This window comes from Siphateles boraxobius, unplaced genomic scaffold (assembly GCF_051911475.1).
Source record: "Siphateles boraxobius isolate OS27281-9 unplaced genomic scaffold, OSU_SipBor_1 41, whole genome shotgun sequence".
NCBI classification, from domain to species: Eukaryota; Metazoa; Chordata; class Actinopteri; order Cypriniformes; family Leuciscidae; genus Siphateles; species Siphateles boraxobius.
In genome coordinates, this window is record NW_027509042.1 from 43,040,001 (window position 1) to 43,059,876 (window position 19,876).

At 37.4% G+C, this 19,876-nt stretch overlaps 1 protein-coding gene across 3 annotated transcripts in view; it reads right to left on the reverse strand.

Moving 5' to 3' along the window:
- The window catches only part of ptprfa (protein tyrosine phosphatase receptor type Fa), a 187,268-nt gene that overhangs the window by 143,055 nt on the left and 24,337 nt on the right, over positions 1–19,876 (reverse strand). For all 3 annotated transcript variants that reach the window (XM_077199806.1, XM_077199805.1, XM_077199807.1), the window contains exon 2: positions 13,329–13,488. In XM_077199806.1, coding sequence (XP_077055921.1) covers positions 13,329–13,407 — 79 coding nt within the window. In that variant the 5' untranslated portion in view covers positions 13,408–13,488. The remainder of the gene's footprint in view (positions 1–13,328; positions 13,489–19,876) is intronic.

Below are 19,876 nucleotides of genomic sequence, written 5' to 3' on the forward strand. Positions count from 1 at the left end.
TTCCCTCTTAGATGTGCGTCCTCGTCCCACGAGAGCTTTTAACGACACTTCACATGCTTTTTCACATGCGAATTTCGGATAAAACATCTTCGTGTGCACCAAAAGATAGAGACAACCTTTCTGACTGAACATCACAGAAACTAGTTTTTTTACATTTTCTGTGCTCTTTTATCATATATAATGGAGGCTTGCCACAGCAATTGTTGATACCATGATGCTATAGTGTTTGCTAGTGGGTGTTTAATGATAGATCGATATTAGTGGTCGACCGATATTGATTTTTTAATGGCCGATGACGTTATCTTAGTTGATATATCAGTGTTTCCCACACATAAGCCCTATTCGCATGGGATTAGCACTATCTAGGGACCTCATGTGATTTAGAAATTACCCCCCCACATCTGAATTTCATGTGGCGCATTCGCACGGGATAACCGAAGCCTGTGATTTAACTCAAATTTACTGACTTATCTCCCGGATATGACGTCAATAGGCTATTGCTTGGAAATGTATTTTCGTTATAGCCATAGGTCTAGCTGTATGATATATTTTGACATAAACAGAATAAAGTTCCTTACCGCATGCTGATATACATATCATTCATCTCCATCTAATCATTCTTTTTGTTTTTGCTCTTCTGATGATTTTCAGCACCCAAAATACTATCAAAACACTCCAACACAGCCTCCATTCTTCGAGAAAGATGGATAAAAAGGCACACATAAAACAAAAACCTTGAAAAAAATATATACGATCCGGCCAAATCACAGAGATGCCGATTCGCACGGGACTAATATTATCACAGGACCTCGGTGTTCGGCGAAATATAGTACGTAATTTGCGGGGGAATTTTTACTTTACAAATTACTGACATGGCCGATTCGCACGGGATAAAGATCTCAGACAAACTTCGCAATTATTACAAATGACTAGAGGTCACCAGGTAATACTTATCCCGTGCGAATAGGGCTTTAGACTACTTTGTGGCGGTGCGCCACAGAATCAACACCGGCCGCCACATATTGCGTTTCGTTATCCTTTTTTTTTTACGCTATTTAAAACACGCAGCGTATTCGCTTAGCTGCATTTCCTTTCCCTGCACTTCTTATGTCTCTCAGTCACTCACACACACACACACACACACACACACACACACACACACACACACACACACACACACACACACACACACACACACACACACACACACACACACACACACCCCTCCCCTCCGTGCACACCGCGTCTGTCTCCATAAAAAACGAGATCATCCCTGGAAGCTTGGCCTTTTTGATGCAGAGAAGACGGCTGGGGAAATTCACAAGTTCACGAAAGGTTGGTATCTCGTGAACACCTTTACACAATCACAGATTAAAAAGTGCTATAAAAAATATTTAATATTCTGAATACAATGTTGTCAGTGTGTTAATGTCGACCCTTAGCAAACAGGCGATTGCGCCTTCTTTTGAAAGTTAACCAGTCGCAAGTTTGCTGTAAAATGCAGTTGGGTTGTCGAGGTCAAAACACTATATGTAGCAGCTGCGAATAAAATAAACTTATTATAAATAATGTTATGTCATTTTTTTACTCTTACACTGAATGTTTGCTGCTTCAATCCAGATGAGTATTGAAAAGTATTTTCTGCGACTGATAAAGGTTGAGGAAGAGGACCAGCTTGAACCGGAGGAATCAGTCTGAAACAGAGCTGAACAGTCAGACCAGTGTAATTGGTTGAGTTATTAATTAATATAATATATAGGTAACACTTTTATTTTACAGTGTCCTTGTTACATACTTACCATAGTAATAACAGTAAATTATGCATAATTACATCCTAAATAATTACATAACTAATCCTAAACCAAATCCGAATCCTACCCTAACCCTATAGTAAGTAAATGTACTTGCTTAATATTACTCAGTACTTAAATATATAATTACACTGTAAATGACACCTTAAAATAAAGTGTAACCTTATATATATATATATATATATATATATATATAATATATAATTATTCTAAAAATAATATATATATATATAATTTTGTACAGGTTGTTAAATGTGTGGATTTTGTGAAGGTGTTAATCATTTTTGACTAATATTTAATACAATAAAGTTCTGTGTAACAAATTATTAATGAAGGAATTATTTTGAACCCCCGTTCTGACATGGAACACACACACACATTAATTATTATCTAATCTGTGGGAAACACTGTATATTAATAAACTTTAGATGATAACTTCTTGATTCTGTAATCACATTAAAGTATTTTTCACAAATAAATAAATTGGGTAACACTTTATTTTACAGTATCTTTGTTACATATTTTACATGTACTAGTAATTACATGCAATGTAGATGGAGAATGGGAGCGTTGTGTACTCAGGCCATCAAAATAAACTTCCTGCTTTTCAACACACAGAACCTTATCGGCAGAACCGATAGTTTTTTACTATATATATTATCTTGTATTATATTCTCTATAAGATACACTAAAAGACTTGTTTGACTGTTATAAGATGTCAAAGTCTCACTGAATTTAGTTTTAACCTCATTTTGTTGTGCATGTCCTAATGGGAATACTAGATTTGCACATTTTGGAGAGCACAGAAGACAGATTTTCTTGACTGTTGTCAATTGGGAAACAGGATTTGCAAATTGCAGAGAGTTCCATTAAATGCTCATATTATATTTTGGTTGCATTTGTGAGTTATTAAAAATGTAACTGGTAGTGTAAAACAGGCAAGTAATATTGCTGTTTTGAAATTATTGATTACATGCCCCTGAGTCAAATCATTATCAAATAGTGGAATGTTTTAAGTTATCGGCAAATATTGTATCTCTGGCTAAGAGAACCGATGTCAGATTTTATTGTGACAAACCATCATATATACCCCAGTTGCAACAGTATTTTGGATGGTTGCTACCTGATTATTAGCTGAAATGACAAGTGTCAACGACAAAAATCCTTTAAAATGAATACTTGTTTTAATAGGCACTGTAACCATACACTTGCTTCCAAAAACTGCAATGCTGTATGTGGAGAAGTCTATGTCTGGGCATTGAATGTGATTTAGGTTACAGTGCTGTAAACACTGCTAGTAGCAGTATACAGGCAGTAGGGATACAATGTCACGATGGAATAGAGACCGATAAGCCCACACACACACACACACACACACACACACACACACACACACACACACACACACACACACACACACACACACACACACACACACACACACACACACACACACACACACACACAGTCAATCACTGCAGCAGTGTCATTGTCATTCAACACCCTGCTCTTGTCCTACAGGACCTCTCTCTCATTTGGGCTCAGATAACCAGGGTTTAATGGCATCTAGGCAGACAGCCAAATAGTCAAATGCTGTGTGAGTGGGGACAAATGGCAAAATCTTCAAACAAAAGTCACTGCTTTTGGATTGAAAAGCTCTCATTAACGCTGCAGCAACACAGGATCAGTCATGCATCGAGAGGAATCACTCACACAAACACAAAGACACGGGTGCAGAGGTTTCACCAGCAGCAGAGGGGCACACACTTTTAAAATGGCTGTTGAAAGAAAGAGACTCTCCCATAATGCTACACTATTCAGTTTTCTCTTTAATATTAACAATGTGGAGAGCAAAAAGTTCATAAAATGGACTAAAATGTTCATGAAACAGGCTCCCTGGTAACAGATCATGTATATTTTTTGTAACATTTGTAATTGCATATTACCAAACTACTCCTTGTAGGCCTGAAGTATGTAATTTCTAGAGGAAATTGTGCACAATATGCAAATATGTATGCACAAGCTGGCCGACAATATAGAAACAGAATGCAAGAATTGAGCTTCAAAAGTTATGATGTTTTACACTAAATTTGGAATACAAATGGCAAAAAAAAAGTATTTCTGAGATGACCGAAATGCCATTCAGTGAATTAAACATGCAACACATGACCTCACATGATGCACGTGTCACAGCATACTTCAACAGCCTCACATACTATTTAAAAATGTACACATCACTGTACAGTGCTCTCTCAAACTTATATGGACACTTAAGTTACTTAAAAATGAATTTCACAGCATTAGATCTGTGTCTGCTGTAAATGTCCGTTTTGCTCAGTGTCATTTAATTATCTGGTGTTTTGGTGAATTTCACTGGATGTATGGAGTCAAGTTCACACAGGCTCATATCCTGGAGACAGTCTCTACGTTTACAGTGTCTCTTTGGTTTATTTAGAGCCGGTAAAGTACACAAGATGATCAGTGTGCATTCATGCACCACAAGATCTGGACAGAATGGAAAATTCTCTGCAACTCCTCATGGTCTGTCATTTTTTTGTTACTATAATATAACAAATATAGTTATCAGCTCTTCTAAATCCTTTTTTAATGCACCTTTATACTCAGTTGATCTCTTACATGTGAATGTGTGTGTGTCTGTCAGAACTGTGTGTTCACTTTCGAAAGCTACAATCGATGCTGCGCTGCTTAGCGCATTTGGAACGTCTTTAAACGTGACCTGCAGTGAATATAGTGTGTAAACACGTCGATGGAACACGTGACGTCATCGGCGCGCACCCGCGACGCGAGGCTATAATTAGATGAGCCACAGGTGCATCGTCAGGTCTTTTGTCTTCAGAGACCTTTCTGTGTTTGGTGTGTAAGCATCTATTTTCTCTCTGTCTACTAGAGATCTTTGTTAGGAGTTATTTAGTTTTTACAACTGGCAGTGTGCAGACTTTTCTATTTCTCATCTCTGAACGATCTCAAAAGAGTTTTAAGAAGGTCAAAAAGAGAAATGAGTCAACAACAGAGTAAGCGCTGTGTCCCTCTATGTTCTTGTCCTATGTCAGAACTGGATACACACACTTACTGCTTTGTTTGTTTGGGGAAAAGAGCATGCTGCCCTTGCGTTTGAGCATGGTGATTGCAAGCACAGTGGAATGTTCACAGTTATGCTTGGTCAGGCAGTTAGTCACTGTGTCAGATTACGCGATTTTGACTCCAAAAATCTTGTCGTGTCTTGGACAAGAAACATGTCAGACTACACGTTGCTTCCTGACCAATCATCGCGTGCCGTCTTTAATGACGCGCCTGATGTAATCTTGAAGCGAAATTAGTAGCGAGTGACTTCTGGAAATGAACTTAAATAAAGAATGGATGAAGCGGTGAGTGTTGTATGGGCTTTCCTGTTTTCAGAAAAACGTAAAAAAAGAAAGAAAACCGACAATGGACACGTTCCTGGATTGCTCGAAGAGGACAGTATGGGCTGTCAATCCTTCAAAGAGAACTTGAGGTAAAATATTGTTTTCATTTTTACTATAAAAAAAAAATGGTCCCAGGCGGAGAGCACGATATTCCATCCCAGGCCCGACCTGTGGATCCTTCATGTTTGGCCCCTGATGGGTACCAACTGAGGGACACTGGGCTTTCGCCTGCTGTTATTGAGACCATTCTAAGTGCTAGGGCCTCCTCCACTAGAAAGAGTTATGCCAACAAATGGGGTGCTTTTGAAAGGTGGTGTTTTGTGCATAATGCAGAGCCGGTCTTCCGGACTTCCTGCATGAAAAATTATCAACAGGCACATGCCCCGCCACTCTCAAGGTTTATGTGGCCGCTCTTTCGGCTTGCCACGCCTTGGTTGACGGGGTGCCACTCGGGAGACATCATCTGCTCGCTCGCTTCGTTCGTGGAGCCAGACGACTGAGGCCTCCTGTAAGAACCAAGATCCCTTCATGGGACTTAGCAATAGTTCTCAAGGGTCTGGTTGAAACCCTCTTTGAATCTCTAGAATCAGTGTCTGACAAACTTCTGACCCTAAAGATGGTTTTTCTTATGGCTATAACCTCTCTAAAAAGAATCGGGGACATGCAGGCTCTGTCAAGATCGCCATCCTGCTTAGACTTTGCCCCAGGAATGGTGAAAGTGATTTTGCATCCTCATCCTGATTACCTGCTTAAGGTACTTTTCTCGGCTTTACATCCGGTCACTCTAGAGGCCTTCTGCCCTCCACCGTTCACAACGCCGGAGCAGGAGAGATCTCACAGACTTTGTCCAGTCCGTGCTCTTCAGGCCTACGTCCATCCCACGATATCCTGACGATGCACCTGTGGCTCATCTAATTATAGCCTCGCGTCGCGGGTGCGCGCCGATGACGTCACCGACCGAGGCTATATTACCTCCGTGTCGATTCCATCGACCTGTTTACACACTACATTCACAGCAGGTCACGTTTAAAGACGGTCCCAATGCGCTAAGCAGCGCAGCATCTTGTTACGCTTTTTCAGGGAACAGGGTTACAGTCAAGTAACCCGGAATAACACTGATGGTGTTCTCTTAAAATCTGATCGGTTGATTTGAATGTTCTTCCAGGATCATGAAATCATGTTCACCAGAAGATGCAGTGTGTGTTTGAGGACGGTGAGGACTTTAACCAAGAATGCACAAAGATTCATTTTTGAAAATGTTGAAATGTCATTTTTTGACACCATTTTGAAAACTACACTATACTATATTAAAAAAGTTAAATATTGATATAAATTATATTAACTATAAAGTCTTTAGAAAAATATTTTTAAATATTTACAAAATTAACCCCTTTCGCGTCAAAGATCACAGATGGCCCCAGATTATTATTGTTCAACATTCACTACGCGCTAAAACATCACACTCATACTTGATCTGGACAAACTGAGCATCATTAGAAAGATTTAAGACTCCAACTTCGATATTTGACCACTGTTTATGATAAAATTGGTTTGCAGTGACATTAATTTCTTAATTTATGCCGGGAGTGCAAAAGAATTAATATATTTATATTGATTATCAGACATAATTATTATCAAATTATTATCAGAAGGCAAATTTTTTCTTTTCTGGACTGTAATGTTTACACAGAATGAACACCAATATTTTTGTCATCACTGGCTTATATTTAGTATGCGGTGATGCTTTACTGTCTGTACTGTGTACTACTGAGACTGCAGAAATTGTAAAAAAATATATTTCATAATGGACTTGGACATACAGGCACTTTTGACATCTCTACCAGTTATTTATGTTGTAAATGAGCACAAAGGTAAACATAGGGATAATTACAGTCATTTAATTTACAGCAATGTATGAACACTCGTACAATAAAATTACACCTTTATCAGATGACGATCATCATTTGCTGTGTCACCTTCAATAAAGCCTTCTGCAAAATCACACCATAGGGCAATAATTGTTGTGGTGTATTTATGCACACTGATCATCTTGTGTACTTTATAGGAGCCCCTTAAAGGGTAACTAAACCCTAAAAAACTTTTTTTAGTTAATAATCTGTAAGACTGGGGCATTTTTAGTGCTGTTCATTGATTTGAGTACATTTTTTGACATTTGGGTATAAAGTGTTTTAATTATAATAAAATAAACAAACTACAATATATGGTGTCAAAACGAGTATTGAAAACAATCAGGATAGTGTATATTAGCATCTAGTTAGCATAGCATTTATATAGTTATTTAGATTATTTATTATTTATTATTATAGTATTGTTAGAAGGATAGTTAGTTACTAGCATAGTATTGCATCAGTTAGAATAGCATCAAGTTAGCATAGATTTTCAGCATTAGCTTTATCTGTATTTAGTACAGTGGTAAGGATGGGACGTAGGTGTAGTGTTGCTGGTTGCAACGTGCCAAACACTGCTCCTACTGCAAGGACTCCAACACCACAGCGGCGTCTTGAAGTGAGTGAGCACATATTTTTAATCTCAATTTATGTTCCTTCCTATTAGGCTAAAGTAAACCCTCTGGGGTCGACAAACTCACTAGCCCGTTTTGCTGGATTTTTTCACATAGCAGGAAAATAGACTTAAAATACTCTGTCATATTATGGTCATACAGACTTAAAAAAATATGAAAAAAATAAACTGTGAAATGTCTACTTTTTTATGGGTTCCCTTACAATCGAAATAAAACATTGTGCTTTTGCCGGGCGTGCTTTCTGCCTCTCCGTCTCCGTGAACTTTTTTTCTGGAGCACGTCTCTAAACTTAAACAAAACTCAGCGAATACTAGTCACACATGCATAAGCAATCTATCTTTATAAACATTTACGTCTCTGCTATCAAATGATCTAATTCAAAATGAAAACAAATATTCTCTGTTTATGTAATCTGTATGAGAAAATAGAGATATCAGTCGTTTTCATGGCAACTCATTATCTGCTAATGTGAACATGCCTACAGAGAGCGTGCGCTATTGAAATGTTTTGAATATTGCCAGTGGGTCGAGTCAGGTTCTGACCAGGGGTTGAGTTACTCTTTAACTCAAGGAGGTCTTTTTCAATTTAAAAGCTACCTCCCTCTCTCTCTTCAAAAAGGCTGTGGTCCACAGTTGTGCTTTTGGCCTCCAGGATGTGCAGCGTTTCTGCTGATGGATTTTAAGACAGACACAGTCAGTGACTCCAGCTGTGTTTGTGTAGATGTTCTCATCTTTCTATTGACAGAAACACTCTCATCCATCAAAACAGCAAAGATGAGCTCCACAAGTGCCGTAACAGATACAGTCTGTCTGTTCAGTCTGTCACTTTATCTACTTGATTATAACATACAATAAACTTGTCATGATTCTGCCATCTAGTCCTTGTCTGTCTTTAAGTCTTGGGGCAGAATCATGACAGACTCATGTTTTGTGTACAGGCACATGGCCTTTTGTTTGGGCCATGTGCTTGTGTTGTCTCGTTACATACCCCGCCCCCTTGTTATCCTCGTCTTGTCATTATTGTCTAGTCAGATTCACCTGTTCTTGTCATTAGTGTCTCCCTTTATCATCCCCTTGTGTTTGCTGTCCTGTGTAGGTTCATTGTGATTTCTACCTGTGTGTTAACTTACCTGTGAGTACCTTGTGAGAGTTTTGTCTGGTGAATTACTGATCCTGTTTCTGTAGTTAGTTTATGGTCTAGTTTGTCAGTCCTAGTCTAGTCTAGTCTGGTCTAGTCTGGTCTAGTCTAGTCTAGTCTAGTCTAGTCTGGTCTAGTCTGGTCTAGTCTAGTCTAGTCTGGTCTAGTCCGGTCTGGTCTGGTCTAGTCTTGTCATTTCTTTTGCTGTTCATGTTTTGCCCCCTCGTGGGTTTTGTTTTCTCTGTTTTCTGTCTATAATAAACTTTGTGTCACTGCATCCTGTCTGCGCCTGGGTTCACCTTCCACCGTCATAACAAAACTCCCATTCAACACACTCAAGCTCCTCGGATTACTTTCTATTCTAGAGTATATTCTGCACTCTTAAAGGCTCTGAAATCACAAATGCAAGCAGTTCAATGATTAAGAAGGAGGGCCAAAATTATGAAAAAACGTAATCTTTCTAAGTTTAAGATGCAGGTTTCAAGTTCTTAGAAATGCAATATTTGCATTCATGTTGATTTTTTTTTTTTTTTTACTTTTTTCATCACAAAACCAATTTTAATCATTATTCAATCACTTAAAATTGTCACATGGTGAGTCCATACATTAGTTTATGTACTTCTTGGGAAGAGGTCAATTATTTCAAGTCCCTGCCTATAATGCACTACCTATAATGAAATTTACAATGAATCTTTAATTTCAGATTTATTCTAATTATTTTTTCTAATGAAATGTCATGTGGTTTAGCTCCCTAAAACTTTTGAATTAATAATTCATGACATACAGCATGTACCGTTTACCCTGAACAAATATATTTGTTATAAACATAAAAGCAAATGTTAATACATTTTACTTGATGTTACCACATGAGTCATTCAATTTTTTTAATTATTAATTATATTCTATTCTTGAAAATGGCATAGCATGTTTTCAAAACTTTATGAATCCAACAAAACTAATAATAAGAGTACATTGAAAATAACTGAGCACATTTTTATACCACTCTCATAAAAATGAGCATCACATTACTGACCAAAAGCAAAAGAGTCTGAATTTTTCTTCAGCTTCATTCTCACCCTCATATCACAATATTTGACCTCATTTATATCACTTAAATATATATGCGTGTGAAACGGAGAGATAGAGTCTACTGATGGGAGGACCATCACAATTTGTCCAGAAAATCCATTCACATTAAAGCGAACACCAATACACGTAAGACAGTTAAAAATGGGTTGTTGTCTAAGCCCTAAGCTCTCTTTAGACACACACACAGCCTGGAATCTAAATAGAATTAGTGAAATCTTGTTACACAGACCTTTTTAACCCCTCTAGCACTGGAGCGCCACTAATGTGTTCATTCAGACAAAGCTCTTCTTAATTGAATCTGAACTGATTTGAATAATCAATCTTGTTTGAACCTGTGCTGTTAAAGTGGATCTTTGTCCGGTCCAGCTTGTGTCGTGACTCCCATGAGTCTCTCAGCTCAGGTCAGGCCCGACTCAGGTGTGGGATGCGGATCTCCTAATTACAAATCTGACGGATGCTTTTATCCAAAGTGACTTATTGTTCACTTATTTTAAGTTCAATCCCTCTGGAGTAACCTGAGGTTAAGTGTCTGCTCAATGGCTCATGAATCATCCCTTGCAGGATTTGAACTAATAAAGATGCAAGCGAGCACTTCTTTGTGTGCATACAGCAAAAAGCGTAGAGTGCTTGACAACATGGAAGAAGAATCTGCAGACAAACTATTTCGCTTTTTTTATCTATTAGTTACATTAATGAAAAGCTGTGTCCATGCATCACTTTTTTAAGGGATAGACAAAGGCATCAGGATAAACAGAAAGAAAAAGAGAGGGAATTTCCTTTGCAAGGACTTTACCTCAGCAACCATTAGGGTAGGGACACACCAAACCGACGCCAAATAACTAGCGCTGATGAAAGCTGACTGTTATTGCCTCACTTCGGGGCAAAAAAGCTTCACTTGAACACACTGAGATCTACAGCCGATTGTCAGCTAGAACGCGCGTTCTGCGCATGCGTGTGAATGAGACAACTGTCCATTTCTGCAGATATATGCATCTATATTTGTCATTCAAAAAGGGAAACCGATGCTGCAGATACACAAACCGTGAACAAAGCATTTTTGAATATCAATCCTGCTGATAACTTTCTTTATTCCACTCCGCTCCTGTTGATATTAAAATATTAGCCCAGATAAGATGACGTAAAATTAGATCAGCCTTCTATCTGTGCCGTTTTGACTTCTTTGCTCGCTGTTTTGCTATTATTCTATTCTTGCTATACTCATTCACTAAGCTAAACAGCCAATCTAGTTCTACATGCTGAATCGACCCAAAAAAAACAAACCCTGATGACATCGGAAAAGCGAAGTCGGCCGTCGCTATAAAACGGCCCGATGGATTGGTGTGTCCCGGGCTTTAGAAATAGCACTCTATAAGTCCCACCGCTGCTGAAACCACATGCTAAAGTTGCACCATATTTGATCTCATAAATAAAACATGGTGATTTTATACTCTGCGCGTATAGTCTTCAACACTACGTCCTACACAAGTCTGTGAGGAGACTCAAGAGGAAATGTGTGAGGGGGGAAAAACAAAAGTCTGTTGAGCAGATCATAATGGTGCTGATGGAGGGACTTCACACTGAGGAGAGAGAGAGAGAGACTGTGAGAGCCAGAGAGATTAGAAGAGTGAGAAAACCGGAGCGTTCAGCTGGAAAACATGCTAAAGGCTTTTCTCACTCCTGCATGAGCGCGCAGGCCTCCATCAGCGTGAAGAGCAGAGGGCAATTCAGGAACATTTGCCATATTCCCAATCTACAGGCCTTTCAACATTGCTCATTTAACATCTTCACTGCATTCACTGGCCTTTCTTGAGTCACGAATACTGGTGGGGGATATAATTAATTTTACAGTGCCTAAAATCTAAAATTATACCGAGCATTACAATGATTTTAACTTTAACACGTACCGTTGTCTTGTGCCATGACTCGGTTAAGACAAAAACATTTGAATAGCTTATCTGATTTAATATGAAGTGGCAACAGTGCTTTGATGTTTGATTCTGCAAATCAGTTTCAATTAATTGGTTTAAAACTCAATTCAACAATTTGCTTGAATAATCACTCAAAAATGTTCACAGAAGTCCCTTCATGGCATTTTTTCATATATACACATATTAATAAAATATGTGGGTAAATATTGCTGTTTATTCTACAAGGTATATTGTTATATTGGTGAATATAAAAATGAAACCATCATTAATCCTCGCATTTGTTAAGTTAAAACCACTGTTGATTACTGTATTATTTTGATATATATTATTTTGATATATAATAATAATGACTGTATTTAACAGTTTTTTTCAATGTACTTTGCCAAAATGGCTGTTTATTCACAATATCTATTCCAGAACAATCTGAATAAAAGACCATAGCCAACAGCTGACTAAACCTTGCTGGAAACAGAAAGTATATTTATCATTAGCATAATCACAGTATACTTTGTTTCACAGTATATTTAACTGGGTTAACCTTCCAGTAGACGTAAATATTTTTCTCAAGGTACACGACTTTAATTCCATTTAAGGTGAGTCCTAGTCTGGGAATGGTAGCGGTAAGTAAATGATTAATGCTTCTGGTATTACTGCCACCATATAGATCAGCAGCGATAATAAGTGACCAGACTATGGTGTTCTTATTGTTTTTATTGGCCTCAGGGTTCAGGGACTACATGACGTAAGACCAGTGACTCTCTTACTGCTGCACAAACATCTGATCTAAGGCTGGAGTAAACACAGCTATTTGATTTAGCAAAAATGCTTTGCTGAAATCTTTCTCCAGGGACTCTGATGCTTCAGGACCCAAATCTTTCAATAATGGCAGCAACTACTTCCACAAAAATGCTCTCATATTTTTGGACTTATTAACTTGCACTTTAAAAAGCTGAATGAATGCGACGCGAAGCATGTCACGTTCATCAACACCTGCGCGGGTCCCTCGAGACAAAGAAGATCGATGAGAATCTGAAAGATCCTCCCTCGTACGTTATTGCACAAACAACACGACGGCGATTGCATTCACTGTATTCCTCAAATCCCTGTGATTTCCTCACCTCATTCTTGTCAGGCTTTGCTTCTCCAACTAACCAGAATTCCATGAAGGTGTTTTAAAGAAAATAAGACATGACAAGCGTTTTTCCGCAGAGACTGTGATGTAAAATAACAGGCGCTTTAGGAATAAAGTTTGTGTTTGTTTTGTAAACAACAGCATGATATTCCCACTCCTACACACTTCAATTTCAAGATCATAAATGTAGAGACACATAGATATACGGTAACGGTCTTGAAGTGATGGAAAAGAGATGTGTGTATTTTGAAGTGGGATACTCACTGTCTGCGTGGATTGGCAGCGCCAGGCAGAGCAGCAGCATGAGGGATGTGGCAACGGCCTGTTGGGTATGTGGCACCATGATTTCAGGATGGCGCTCACCGCAGGGGTTCCCTAAACTCCTGCTGGATGACTATACGCTCACGCTACCATTTAGTGAGACCTGACGGGGAAAAGGAAAGAGAATGACATCAGAAAGTTGCAATGCAAACAACACATTTGAAGCAATTCAAATCCTCAAAAATGACATCACCACAAGATTCATCCAAGACATTACCTCATCATTAGCATTCCAAGAGCATTACATCACATTCACATAATTCAGTATCAAATTAAAGCAATGGGAGAATGGCATCAGTAAGCATCATGGTAATGTTTCAAACATGACATCATTATTAGCACTCCAAGAGGAAGCTATTTCATAAAAGGCCAGTCTTCGTAAGTTATTCAATAGTTTTTTTGTTGTTGTTGTGAGGAACAGAGCCAAAGATTTAAGTCATTATTTACTAAAAATCAACACATTTTAATGTAGACATAACTTCAGAATTCAGAGATCCTGATTCAATAACTGCTCTGATGGATTCAGTTTCATCAGATTGATTCTCCAGAGTGATTCATGTTTGTCTGTTTTTATGGTTATACTTTATTTTAAAGGTATAGCGGAGGATTTTCTTTTTCCGGGTGGGTAGCCTATACTATTGGTCCACCTAAGTGTCAATCATTCTGGTGATATGTTTACATGAGGCTGTCGTACGTGTTCGTCCCTTCTGCGCATGCGCACTTTCAGGTGTATTATGTGTGATGAGTTACGGTTTCAGCCATTCCTTTGAAAATGGCTGAGGGTCGAAAGAGAAAAAATGTATACGAAGTGTATGATAAGAAGAGAAAGGCCGCAGAATATAGAAACAAGACCAGAGTGATTTTGGCTGAATATTTCACACGCTGGCGTGCGCTAAAAGCACAGGTTGTGCTTCCCACTGATGCCGAAGATTCTACTAGACAGGTAAAGTTTGTCATGCTATTTGGAGAAATCCATTTAAAATCACTGCTAGTAAAAGTTAATGTAAGCTATGATTAGCGATGCTAGCCCTGGCAAAAGTCATGCACCGCGTAGACACGGTTAACATCTCAATTTGTCTAAAGTAGCCTTATGACCAAATGGTAAATGGTATCACGCTGAAATATTCTAAAACCTTGTGTGTTCATTTTCGATAATTACAATGTGTTCACCATAGTATTTATTACACAAATGCAACAAGCTAGTTCTCCATTGCATATCATGTCTTGAGTCCTCGGTCACTCAACACGTTTAATAGGCGTTCCCTCTCGGGAGCACATAGAGTGTTGCGCATGTGCATTTTTAAAATTTTTTAAAAAAACTTCTCTAAAATTCGGAAAGATCCTCCGCTATACCTTTAAGGTGACGTAGTTACATTGTACCTACTTAGATACGTACTGAGCAATATGAATTAACTACATGTACTTACTATGGAGTTAGGGTTTGGTTTAGGGTTAGTTACTCGTAATTATGCATAATTTACTGTTATTACTACAGTAAGTAAATGTAGTAACGTGTAACTACATCACCTTAAAATAAAGTGTTACCGCTTGTTTTTGTATGTTTTGTGAACTATTCATTAAAATAATCGATTCATGAGAGTAATTTGCTCTGGAATCTACACTGGTTGTGCTGCATATTCCAGAATTACTCAATAGAACCGGTTCATCAATTAGTTCAAAATAGTAATTCTTTCATGAATCAGATTACACTGGTCAATTGTTGTTGTTTTTTGTCTGCAACCTTGAAGGAAAACTCAAAAAAAAAAAAAAAAAAAAAATTTATTCTCATTATTCAACATAGGCTGCAAACTAACAACACATGACTTATTTTCCTAAAATATAAAACAAAATAAAATAAATAGATGAAAAACAAACATAAAAAAGTAAAAACATACTATGTTGTCTTGTCGACTAACTGAAAGTACTGAAGTACTAAAATTACTAAAACTGAAAGCTACCAGAAAGCTACATAGAAATATTTTTTTAAAAACTAATACAAATTACAATCACATAACAAAATGACTAAAACTTAAGCTAAAATGAAAACAAAAAATAAAAGCTTATTCTGTAGTAAATTATATGATGCAAATGTATGTAAATTACTGTATACTAAAATAGCACTGGTGGCACACAGTGTTTTACTGCACAACATTCAATACAGACTGTGAACACATTCACAACTCAAGTAAAATATGATTTATTTCGCTATGGCCATTAGGATACAGCAGTGACAGCACGGATTTAGTCATTTTCTGTTGGGCTGAGCTATTCCTTTAACACAGTGACATCATGCACACAATGAATGATGTCACTGTGTTAATTTAATAAAGTGTTTTGAAACAGAAGTAAATGAGCTGGAGCCACAACGAGTCCCGGGAGAGTGTTTCAGCGACCACAGGCACCTCTGGCCTTTGGAGGACACAAGCGCTGTGCCAGGTTCACACTGTGAGTGTGTGTCTAGGGGTTTGTGTGTGTTAATAGCCTGTGTGGTGAGGGCTCTCATGTGTCTTTCCAATGAAGCCACCCCATGCACACCCTCACTCACTCATGATTAAGATGATGCATTCATTTATTAACCAGAAGCGCTCATCATGTAATTGGCCGGACCCGTGCTAATTAATCATGTCACACAAAGCAGACATCTGCTATCCAACACACCCACTCTTCCACAGAGAAAACAATCATGGAAACACCAGAGAGAGACGCCCATAGACCTGCACTAATTACTCCGCCACCACAGCAGGAAAAGTGTGAGGCCGCTGGCGCTCGGCAAACTGCTTCCACCCTCAAACAGCGTTTGATGGAGAGCTGAAGGTGCGCTTCCACAATCCTGCAGGCTGAGCAGACGGAAACGTCTCTCCCGTCTCCGAGCGTGCTATTTCTCCCTCTTATTATGGAAATCATGAGTCTGGAACAGAACCGCTGAGCTGACAGACTCACAGACACTGCATTAAACTGCGAGCATTTAGGGACATGCACACAGCAAACACACACACACACACGAGTCTCTCTGCTTCAGCACACACTGTAATTACACCCCGTTCTGCACCCCACCGTCTCTGCTTTTCCAAAGAAAACACAGACTCTGTTTATGAGTGTATGCTACAATTGCGCCAGCCAAGCGTCTCCGGCGTGCCCAACCTGCAGGCTCTCCTGAACATTCCTGCAGGAAGAGCTCGCCGGGAAAACAAAGCGTGGACTGAACGCAGCGTGCATTTCTAAAGACCCCAGTCTCTTCTGCTGAAAGACAAATGATACAAGCAGCCAGCTAGACTCTCCACGATGACAAGCATGTTTAAATGAAGGGTCAAAGGTCAGTTCATTTCTCTCGGGAATCAATCCTCATGTGGACAGGACATGACTGCACAGGAACTGAAGAGTTCAAAAGCATCGCAGCTTCTGGATGGAGAGAACTCCTCGCTCTGGTCTAAATTCACAAGCTGAATGTGATTGGAACAAATAATGTGATTATATATATATATATATATATATATATATATATATATAAAAATACTAAAATTTTTAAATATTCAGGGCATGTTCTACACACTTTGTTCACTAAATGAAAGATTGGAAACATTCAGGGATGCAAACACATGTATGGTCAAAAAAGAGAGAGGTTATCGAAGCCCTCGGCCCGTGGCAAATATCCATAATTGTGATGAATTTAATCATTTGTAAGTTATCATTTTGCAGTGTAAGATTACAGTTAACACCTTTAAATATTACATAAATGTATTATGTATTTTTTATTAAATTTAATGAGTGTATAAATCAGCAGCAAAAAGTAATTCTTGAAAAAATCTGCACACTAATTTTATAAAAACTAAACATGTTAATAAAAACAAATTACTATTAGTACTCTTATAAAATTCAATCATGCAATCGTACATTTCACAATTTTATATTTATATATGAATGTCAAGAATTCAGAAGTGTATATATTTATATAGCCTACACTACACAGAAATAATATACAATTAAATTATACTTATTTAAAATGTATTGTGCAGGATAGGTATAAAAAAAAATATAGGCTTTTAATAATCTTTCAGTGCGCAAAACCATGAATGCTTCGAAACAGAGCGCACAAAGCGAAGAAATGTCGAGCGCACAAATCCTAGTGTATATCTGTCCAACAGTTTATTGATCATTTGTTTCTTCACAGTTTTAAATTCCAGTTATTGTGCGTTTGATGCCGATTCATAGTCCTTGTGCTAACAGGCACGGTAGCGAGTCGTTTAAAAACAGCAACAAACATAATATACAAATACAACAAATAAAGTAATTTTATGCAAATCCACAGCCTTTTATCTACAGATCAAGCACTATAATGTGAATATATCATATTGGAGAGAGAGTTTTACCGTGCATCCTGCTGTAACCGGACGAGGCGCACGCGCTGTTATACTGAATGGAGAATGATTGACAGCCGCAGAGGAGGGAAAACGAGTTTCCGTAAACTTTAATTTAATGATGTAAATAGACTTCTGTCCCTCACATTAAGCTATAGAATGGCTTCAGATGACTTTGTGAAATTATAATAAGACCCTCTCAGTCTCAGACCCAAGTCATCCAAACTGACGTGAAAAAAGCGTGAGGCGCCGAAAAGCGTGCTGTTTGCATCCCTGAACATTTTAGTTTTGGGTCCAATTCTCACTAGTTTAGTTCCAATTTACTTATTAGCATGCATATTACTTTTTAGTACTTATAAATTAGTTTATTAGTACTTATAAATCACATATTAATGTCTTATGCTGCATCTCTTAATCCATACCCGATACCTAAACTTAACAACTACCTTACTAACTATTAATAAGCAGTTACTAGCAGTTTATCGAGGCAAAAAGCATAGTTAGTTAATAGTGAAAATTGGACCCTAATTTAAAGTGTGACCAAAAAATTATATTTAATTGATAAAAAAAGTAAATAAATATTAAAAGACTACATTTTCCAACAGCAGAGTTATTATAGTTAACTTAAACTAAAACCATAAAAAGCTTTTTCTTTAATTTAAATAAAATGAATAGTAAATAAATAAATAATTTTCTCATTTTCATTTAGTTTAAATTGATGAACTAAAATAACTAAAATTTAAATATAAATTAATAAAAACTATATAGACATATTCAAAAATACAAATGGTAAAAAAAGATAAATTACAAAAACTAATTTAGTTACTAAATTTAAAATATAAATGGAAAATATGAAAATAAAAACTAATTGAAAATATTTAACCATATAATTCACAAAAATAACTGATAGGCCAACATATATTTTTAATTAAAAAGATGTGATGCCAATGAATCACAGAAATGAATCAAACTTACCAACACAAATGGCATTTAGGTTTAGAGACATAAAGACACTATAATGTTTGTCTTGATGCACTCATACTTTCAAGTTGTGAGACAAGGAGGGAATGTTAAATCAATTACTGACATTCATGGCCTAATAAAATGCATACAATATTACAATTATACTTACAATGTTGCTTAATTTTATTTACAGAAAAATAATCACAAATGTATTGCAAATGTCCAAAATATCACCTAGTTTTTCATCATCAACGTAAGAAAAAAAAAATCTATAAGAAAGTGTTTTGGGAGGGTTGTTGCATAACATAATATATAACATAATTGCACATAAATGCAGCATGTTCATATGCAGTAATTCCAGTCCCAACATGTTGTTGCTTATTTGCAGGAGTGTTTGATAGTCTAATATCTCCAAAGAGCACTTGCTTTATTACTCCTGGATTGATGGATAATCTATCATAATCCCAGAGGAGAAATTGGTTGCTAGACATTTCCTGTGCCTTGACAGAAAACCCTTCAACACGGGCCAGAGCAGCGCTAACATCTGAGATACATTTATAAAATCAATGCTCTTTGAATATTAATAAAGAGCTACACTTAAGTTCATCAGGCTGATGCATATGTACTTTCCTAAACAACATTGCCATTTAAAAAGACCCTTTCTTGCCGGATACTCAATTAAGCAAATAAAATCAGGAAAACAAGACAAGAGGGCAGTCCTTCTGAGAGCTTGCTGTTTTTTTAATCACGTAAATATTGTTACAAAGACGTATATTCATATAATTTTTAGCCCTGAAAATGGGGGCTATTATTCAAATGTCAAGATACTTGATGGCACATGCCTGCTAGAAAAACATGCTCAGTTTAAATGTAATTTTTAAGTGGGGTAGAATTAAATAAACGGCAAAACTACCACTGCTTTAAAGGAACATCAAACATCAAAATTACATTGGAGAACTTTTGATTTTGGCATAATGGCTCTGTCCAAAAATTGAGAAAGCCGCCTAACTAGACATCATATGCACACTTCTAGGCTGTTTCCAACAGAAGCCAGTGAATTACGCTGATTAAAGGGACAATGTGTAGTTTTTTAGGTATTTTATTATCTAAAATCAATATTTTTACACCATATGTCCTAAATGGTGTACAAATAACTCTGCCAATTATCTGACT